Below are 8,189 nucleotides of genomic sequence, written 5' to 3' on the forward strand. Positions count from 1 at the left end.
GATACCCATGGTGCTGAGTGGTGAACATGCTGCACTGATACTTGGACTTGACCTTAAAAGCTCTTTTCCAGCCTAAATCCCATGAATCTATGACTCAGGTGGCTTCCAGTTTGTCAGCATGACTTGTGAGGGTGACACAACCCAGCCCACCACATCCAGAGCCACCTGCACACGTCACCTCTCCAGCCACCTGCTGCCCAACCACACCTTTCTCCCCCAGTTTTCCCAAGAACTTCATGGCTGAGGAGATAAAAGTGGATGTGTGATGGGAAAGTGAAAATACACACAGGAACTCATCTTTTTTCTGCTCTCATATGGGAGGAAAAACAAAACACCATCAAGCTCCCAGGCAGTGTGCTTTGTCCAACCTCCTGACAGAGGCACAAGCAGAGCAATTCCAGAAGATCTTGGATGTCACAAAATAAGGAAAAATTGTACAATGGGACTGAACAAAGCATGTTTGCTCACCTAGCAGCAGATGAATGAGCCTGGACAGAACCTCAGTTAAGGAATGAAAACAGGACACAGGGTAGACACCAATGTTCTATTTTTACAGGTAAGCAGGGAAAAGATGTAGCAATTTTGGCAAAATCCCAAGGAAACAAAGACCCTAAGGAAATACAGTCTCCCACTTCACAAACAAGATGTGGCTTTCCAGGCTGAAGGTATTTCCTCACGGTGTCAACATCAAATCCCCAAGATGGCTTGTCAGGAATGAAGATTTAAATTATCAAAGCAAATTGATAATTTAATATCTATCAAAGCACAATTTTAATTTCAAATTCCAGTTTTAATTTCCATCAATGCCAAAGTTGTGTAAGCTGAGCTCTGGAATGCAACAGCAGAAGGCCCAGCTAAACCCACAGTAGTCTGTCTTCTAAAATCATACTGAATTCTTGAGACAGAGCTAAAAAAAACAGATTTACACAGAAAAATTTCCCTACCTGATGACTTGTTAGAACCAAAATATTGTAATATCCTGGTAAGAAAACAAAAATGCAACCCCCTCTCTTCAGGGCATTGGAGAAATGCTGCCCACAACTCCAAGAGGGAAGGAAAATCAATTATCTGAAAGTTAATTTATTTACTTTCCAATAATTTTGCATGTTTGAGACTGCAACAATTTTTTTATAAATCTCAGTCTTATTATTCCTTTCCACACTCAGCTTCAAGGCACACCTGCAGCTCAGAAGGAAGGAGTCCAGGCTCCACCCTACAGCTGGCTCCTCAGATGGGACCCACATTTGCCACCTGCATTTTTCAGTGCCCTGCTCCACAAAATTCCAGCAAGAGACAGCAGCAGTGCACTCCCAGAGAGGAGCATTTCCAAGAGAACAAAACCCACAACGTAAGCAGCACAAAGGAGAACAAATAAACAATTGTAGGACCATGTTAAAAAAAAAGCTGAGCAAACTTTCTGCACACAATTCCAGCAATGTGAACAGGAGGAAAACAAGGGCAGGCTGTGCACCAGCACAATGCCAACCCAGAGCAAGGCCTTCAGCTTCAGCAATTTGTATTCACAGCACCAACTTTGGGGGGGTTTGAGAAGACAGTTGCCCACATCTGTAAACTGAGGGTCTAGGGAAGCAGTGAGAAAATGGAGCAAAAATGTAAGGGACATGGTGTCCCAGCTGCTTCTGACAACCTTCATCCATTCCATCCACACAGAACGTGACACTGCCTCTCCACTGCCACTTCAGAGTCCAGGACAGGGGTCAGAGGGGTGTTTCATCCAGGTCACAGCCATGGAAATCCTCAGCCTGCTGGCTCCTCATCCATCCTCTTTGCAAACAGACCTTCTCCTTCATTTCCTGCTGAAGGAAACACACCCAGACATGACAGGACCTGTTAGTGCACACGGGTACCACACACTGACTTCAACAAAAGAAGGGGTTTGTGGTTATTCATATGGGCTCTTCTATCTGACATTCAAACAAGCCAAGCCATTTCCAAAGAAATTAAATACATTCATTCCCAGAATTCTAAATCAGAGCTGTCTCAAAGCCAGCCTGCCAAAGCTCAAGAAACAAGAGATGTTTCCCTGAACAGAAATGTTTAGTGAAGCTCACTCGGCATTTTGCTTTGCCAGTTCCACTACAGCTGTGCATTTCCCCACACATTTTCATCTTTTTCTTTTAAATAATCAAATGCTCTTTGCCAAAAGACAAAACTGCCTGGTTGGCTTCATCAAACAGAAGTGACACACACTTCAGCAGAAAACCAAGGGGAAGAGCCCCTTCTGAGAGACAGTATTCCTGAAACAAAAAAAAAAACCTCACCAGTGGCTGTTGCCAGTTCTTAAGCCCCATCTTGCCTCACCTGACATTGCAAAGAATCAGAAGGTTCTGGACAGCAGGAAGGGTGGAATTCTCGTTCTGTCCTGTCACCAGGTGCCTGTCCAGCACCACATGGACAGCATCTGGGCTGCTGGCTGAACACAGGAGGAAAAACACAGGGATTGCATCAGAGGGCACGAGCTCAGTGCCAGGATCTCACCACTGATAAACCCAACACAACACATAACCATTTTGGCCAGACAGATTTGCTGGGTGCTGGTCTATTACCCCAGCAGAGAGGGGCAGTCCCAAGCCCCTCATCCTGAAAAAATTTCCCTAGGAAATCCTTTTCTGAAAGGACAGGACTGGGTCCTTAATTCAGTTAACAGCAGGTGGGTAAAGTACAAATATCAGGAGATTTTCATAATGAAAAACTCAAAGTATGTATTTGAAAGTTACAATTACCTCACAATACAACATAAGTTCATCTGATGCCAGACATGAACTGTGATCACCACGCTACAGAAATTAAATACTCATTTTCTGGCCAATTACAACACCCCAGTGTGCTCAGATCTACCAGCAACTGCTCAGCACCCCAAAAAGAATTTGTTTCCTCATTCCAGACAGACTCCCAGACTGGTTTGGGTTGGAAGAGATCCTAAAGCTCATCCTGCCACAGGCAGGGACACCTTCCATCATCCAATATTGCTCCAAGCCCTGTCCAAGGTGGCCTTGCAAATGACCAGTGACACACTGGTAAATGAGGGAATGGGAATGCCAGATGAGATCCTGCTCAGCTGCTACAGCCAGCACACAAACACTCATTTCCCAAGGGAGACACAAAGTGCCCATCCCAGACACCAGGCATGACCTACCACTGAATGTGGCTCCAGAATCCTTCACAAAATCCTCCACAATAATGGACAGACTGGCAAAATTTGGCTGCCTCACCAGCTCGTACACAGAGGGCTGAAATAGATCAAAAGGAAATGAGTTTGGGTGGCTTTTGTATAGAAAAAGCCAAGCAACACCAGCACATATTTCCCTGAAATTTACAATTCTGTTCCCTCTACTGTTTTCCCAGCCAAATGACCACAAGTAGCTTTGATGGATTTTGGGTAGGGAGCAAACTGGAAACTCTTAAGTGAGTTAAGCAAAGAGGAAATAACACCACCAAACAATTCCTGCAGGTGTGATTAACTTCAGGAGGGCACAGACCTGTCTGCCCATGGCACACAAATATTTGGACACAGATGCTGTGCTACCTGCAGAGTCCAAAACCAGTAATCCAAGTTGGAATGAAGGTGGGAAAAGCTTACAGACAGAAAATTTAGGAGCATTTAAGAGTTTTAATATGCAAAAGGAAGGAATTTAATTTTATGGTTTCCACACCAGCCATAGCTAGGCCACAACACGATTTGAAATATTTCATCATGGACTGTAACAATCCACAGGGAGTCATAAATAATTCTTAGCTGAAACAGAAGCATATGAGAACATCAATAGCTTTTGTGAGTCACAAAATCTTAATTTCTTAATCTTCCATGTGAATTTTCCACGCTAGAAAGCAGCACTAGGGCAATTTGCATCACTCTGACACTCTAGAATGGGCTGTGAGGCCAGAGTACACAAAATAAAGTATCAGCAGTACCTAACTGGCTGCTTTAATTGCAAGCAGCTTGTACAAGCAGCCTTTTTTCCTAAAACTTCTTCTAACTTTTTTCCTAAGACTCCCTCTACCTTTTAAAAAGAAACAGCACTTTGAGAAATATAACTTAGCCCCAGCATTCATCAAAGAAACAAACAAAAACTTTTATAAGTCCTCAACAACAAATGCAAAGAGCTGCAGCAGGAATTTCCAGCTCTTTTTTTTTTGCTTCAGTTTAAAATTTACTGAACAATCAGAGGGAAAGCATTCCCCACATGCCACTTAAATGGGACAAACCCTTCCTGCACTCAGTGCTGGGCCCCTTGTCAAAGACAACTCTGAAATAACAACTCTGCACATCTTGCACAAGCCAAGGCACCAAACTGATAATTTTTATTTACAGGAAGTTCCTGGGTAAGACCAAAGCACCAGAAATCACACAGCAAAAAAAGCCCCCAAACAGCAAAAACAAGGTAAAGGCTTGACTTACCCCTGTCAGGCTGTATCCCTGGAAAACCCAGGATTTATCCTCATTGGTGGCACAACACAAAGCTGCCACTCCCTGTCCCACAGCACAGATAGGCTCTGGAAAAGAAGAAAAGCACATTTGTGAGCATCTCCAAACACTTAAAACACAGGTGAGCGTGCTGAGCCTCATGCTGCCCTGCTGCAGTGAGGTTGTACTGCACTGAGAAAGCTCCTTTAGGCTGTAGGGGCTTTCTGCACACTGCAGCAATTAGTGTCTATCTTAAGAATTGCTACAATTATTTATTTTTATTATTTTTATTATTATTATTACTATTAGTACAATAAGAGGAAGAACAAGAATTGCAGATTTAATCTCCAAGTCCAGAGACAGCTCCACAAATTCTCAAAAGTGGAGCACACCCCAGAGTCTTGATTAACTGCAGCCTTAATGATGATCCTGAGCCTTGAATGCTGCTGATTTGGACAGAGCCATTTCTGTACCACTGTAAGGCAGCAAATCCTTCTTCTGAGACAAACTCTGAAAAGCTTTTGGCATTGCTCCTTAAGATACTTTAAGACCTCTTTTTCCTTTTCAAGGCTCCCTTTTTCCACGTTAGGACACTTTTTTTGTTCCTTTTAGGACTCCCTTTTTAAGACATTTTAGGACACTTTTGTTTTCTCCCAAGTCTCCCTTTCCTTTTTTAAAGGCCCACTGAGACATTTGTTTCCCTCCTTGCCATCTCCTGTTTCCTTCCCAGTCTGGAATGCTCTTTAGCCATGCAAACACTCTGGAGTCTCTGGAAGGCCCAAGGCTCCTGCAGAGGCAGCACAGGAGCCTTGTCCCATCGACCCAGCCCCGAGGATGTTCACCTACTGCTCTCAGTGCTGAAGTGCTGCAGGATCTTGGCCAGGTAGCCGCTGTTGGCCAGGTCAGTCACGGCCCCAGGGCAGTTTGGGATCAGCAGGGCGTGGTACCGAGCCCCTGGGAGGGAGGAAAGCAGGAACTGATTGTGGGACAGGCAAAAAACACAAAAAGCCTGACCATAAACCCACTGCACATTTGGGAAAAAAGGACAAACCCACATAAATCAGTTAAAAATCACCTAAAGAAACTAAGAGAGTTACAAAGAAGAGAGAAAAAGGTCCTTCTTAGGACAAGGAACACACATTTTTAATGAGCCAGGAAAAACTTACGACTGCTCTATCTGCTGGCTCCTGCTCCAGCAAAATATTTATTTTTAACAAGTAACAATGTAGTGTGTGCTTATTTACAACACAGACATTCTTTGTATACATTACATATACATTAAAAGAGAATAACCTTTCCAAAATAAATAACAAAACTGCAAAGCAGTTGCTTGGACTTCCTCCTAAATAAAAAGTACACCAACAACTGCAGCTCTTGAAACACAACTTTCCTGCCTTTTCTGAGTCATTCTTCCCTAAAATCCTGCCCTGTTTCCCAGGCAGGCCCGTGGTGACACCCTTACCATCAATGGACTCCAGCTTGGCGGGGCTGGCGTAGGATTTCATGCGGAAGTCCTGGATCCAGCGCGTGTTGCCCTCGTTGACATCCACAAAGTCAATGGGCTTCCCCTGGGGACAACATGTTTCCCATTTTTCCCACTGAATTAGCACTAATGGTTTTCCCTCCTCTCTTTGTGGGAACAGACAGTGGACAGAGAAGTCCAAATCCACGCTACAGAAAGGCTGCAGTCACTTTGGTATTAAAAAAACAGAATTAAACAGGTCCCTTAATGTCTACAGCCAGTAAAACACCTCTCAATATATTTATATTATATTAATTATATTATTTTTTTTCCATTACAACTGAGATACCAATTGGTTTCAGGCTGAAATCACAGCATTTGTCCATTTTCACTCACCCCAGGTGTTGCCACTTGCAGGTTAAAGGCAGAGCTGGCCAGAGTAAAGCAGTGAAGGAAGGACTGGGCTGAAACACCTGGAAAACAGATTCCAACACCTCAGGGAAACAACAGTGATGGTTCAATGCAGGGCTACACTTTATCCAGCAAAGTACAAAAGCTTGGGTGTTTGCTCATCTTCAAGGCTCCAGATAATTTCAGGGGATTATTTTGTTATGATTTAATGATTTTAAGACATCAGAAATGTGCAGCCTTCGTTACAGGTGAGCTGTGTGCTGGGGAACAGAACCCTGGAATGATTTGGGTTGGGAATGACCTTAAAGCCCATCTTGTACCAACCCCTTGCCACGGGCAGGGACACCTTCCACTGCCCCAGGCTGCCCCAAGCCCTGTCCAAAGTGGCCTTGAACACTTCCAGGGATGGAGCAGCCACAGCTCCCCTGAGCAACCTGCACCAGGGCCCCAGCACCATCAAAGGCAAAGATTCTCCCCCCAAGCACCCAATGTGAGCCGGCCTTCCTTCCCCTCAAAGCCGCAGGCACAGGAGCCAACCAGCACAGCTGCGCATGGCGCCCACACCTGCGGCTGTGCACGTACGGGAAAGCGGCACAGCTGCGCAGGGAGGGCACACCTGCGGCTGCACGGCCCGGCTGCAGCGCGGCACCCACACGGGGACAGCCACACGGGGCACCCACACCGGGGACAGCCACACGGGGGACACGCCGCGACAGCCGCACCGGGGACAGCCACACGGGGCAGCCGCACCGGGGACCGCCCAGCCCCGCCCCGCCCGCCGCGGCGCCGGGAAGGGACGGGGAGCGCTGGAGCGGCGGCTCCCCCCGAGCCGGCGGGGCTCCCCCCGAGAGGGTCTCACCCGCGGTGGCGGCGCTGGCGACGATGAGGCAGGAGGGCTTGGCCAGCCGCTCCGACATGGCGGCGCCGGCGCCTGAGGGCAGCGGCGGGGCCGGGCGCGGCCGCGCGTGCGCAGTGCGGGGAGCGCCGAGGGGCGGGGAGAGCGCGGGGAGCGCTGAGGGAGGCGGAAAAGCGCGGGAAGCGCTGAGGGAGCGCTGCCGCCGCCGGGAGCCTCGACAGCCCTCGGGTGTCCCGAGAGTCCCCTGGTGCCACCTCCCATCGGCAGCTGGCGTTGTTTCCTTGTTTCCCCACCTTCGTAAACCTCAGCGTCCCATTTCTGGATTTGCATCTGCCATCCCTGTGTGAGTGTAATAGGCTTAGCGCTTGCTGGCTGCTGGTGTGTTGCAGACACAACGCCGCTGTAAAATGAAAGGTGTCAAATAAAGACAGCACAATTCTGCTATTGCCTTTGTTTGTTTATTTGAAAGGGCTTAATTTCTAGCCTGGTTTCCTAAAGGTAAGGTTGCTTATGCCACCTTGTCTGTCTCGAACTGTGTTCCGAATCCACAGGCTGGTTAATCTAGATGTTCTTCACTGCTCCAGCTTAGATACCAGAAAATTATTTTTTAAAAGGGGATGTTTTTTTCCCTATTCACTGTTCAGTTTCGCTGTTGTGTGGGGTACTTGGGGATTTAGTGCCACTCCAGCAGCCTAAGCCTTTGTGTCACAGAGCATCACGTTTACGGTCCTTATTCCCTGCTTGTGACTCCAGTGCTTTTTAAACAAACACAAAGGACAGTGCTGTCCAACCCCTGCTCCATCAGCTCTTCCCATCCTCCCTGCACTGCCCCAGGTATGTGGAATTGCACACACCCTGACTGGGGCCAGTGGGAGGTTCAGGCCCCCATCCATCCATCCATCCATCCATCCATCCATCCATCCATCCATCCATCCATCCATCCATCCATCCATCCATCCATCCATCCCAGCCTCTCAGCTCCAGCATTCCCACTCAGAAAACAGGAATTTATTTGATCTCCCGCTCATGTCAAG

At 47.1% G+C, this 8,189-nt stretch overlaps 1 protein-coding gene across 2 annotated transcripts; it reads right to left on the reverse strand.

Moving 5' to 3' along the window:
* Positions 1 to 530: 530 nt before the first annotated feature.
* On the reverse strand, positions 531 to 7,304 carry GATD1 (glutamine amidotransferase class 1 domain containing 1). Of its 2 annotated transcripts, none has more exons than XM_064425569.1 (8): positions 7,159 to 7,304; positions 6,285 to 6,361; positions 5,889 to 5,994; positions 5,273 to 5,380; positions 4,421 to 4,515; positions 3,158 to 3,251; positions 2,323 to 2,434; positions 531 to 1,817 (listed from the first exon to the last, which is right to left on the reverse strand). In XM_064425569.1, exons 1-8 carry the CDS (start codon positions 7,214 to 7,216, stop codon positions 1,808 to 1,810), a joined length of 660 nt encoding a protein of 219 aa, XP_064281639.1. In that variant the 5' UTR covers positions 7,217 to 7,304; the 3' UTR covers positions 531 to 1,807. The 2 variants fall into 2 exon arrangements, with proteins under 2 accessions (XP_064281639.1, XP_064281640.1); XM_064425570.1 differs by having other exon boundaries at positions 531 to 1,814; positions 7,159 to 7,303.
* Positions 7,305 to 8,189: the final 885 nt, after the last annotated feature.

This window comes from Passer domesticus, chromosome 6 (genome assembly GCF_036417665.1).
Source record: "Passer domesticus isolate bPasDom1 chromosome 6, bPasDom1.hap1, whole genome shotgun sequence".
In the NCBI taxonomy this organism is placed as follows: Eukaryota; Metazoa; Chordata; class Aves; order Passeriformes; family Passeridae; genus Passer; species Passer domesticus.

What these genes read in the sequence shown, in the direction of transcription:
- GATD1 (XM_064425569.1), bottom strand. Translation starts at nt 7,216, where the DNA reads ATGTCGGAGCGGCTGGCCAAGCCCTCCTGCCTCATCGTCGCCAGCGCC. An exon ending in CGCCAGCGCCGCCACCGCGG is followed by an intron (nt 6,362 to 7,158) that starts GTGAGACCCTCT and finishes TCTGTTTTCCAG; the next exon opens with GTGTTTCAGCCCAGTCCTTC. An exon ending in AGGGATACAGCCTGACAGGG is followed by an intron (nt 3,252 to 4,420) that starts GTAAGTCAAGCC and finishes GATCTATTTCAG; the next exon opens with CCCTCTGTGTACGAGCTGGT.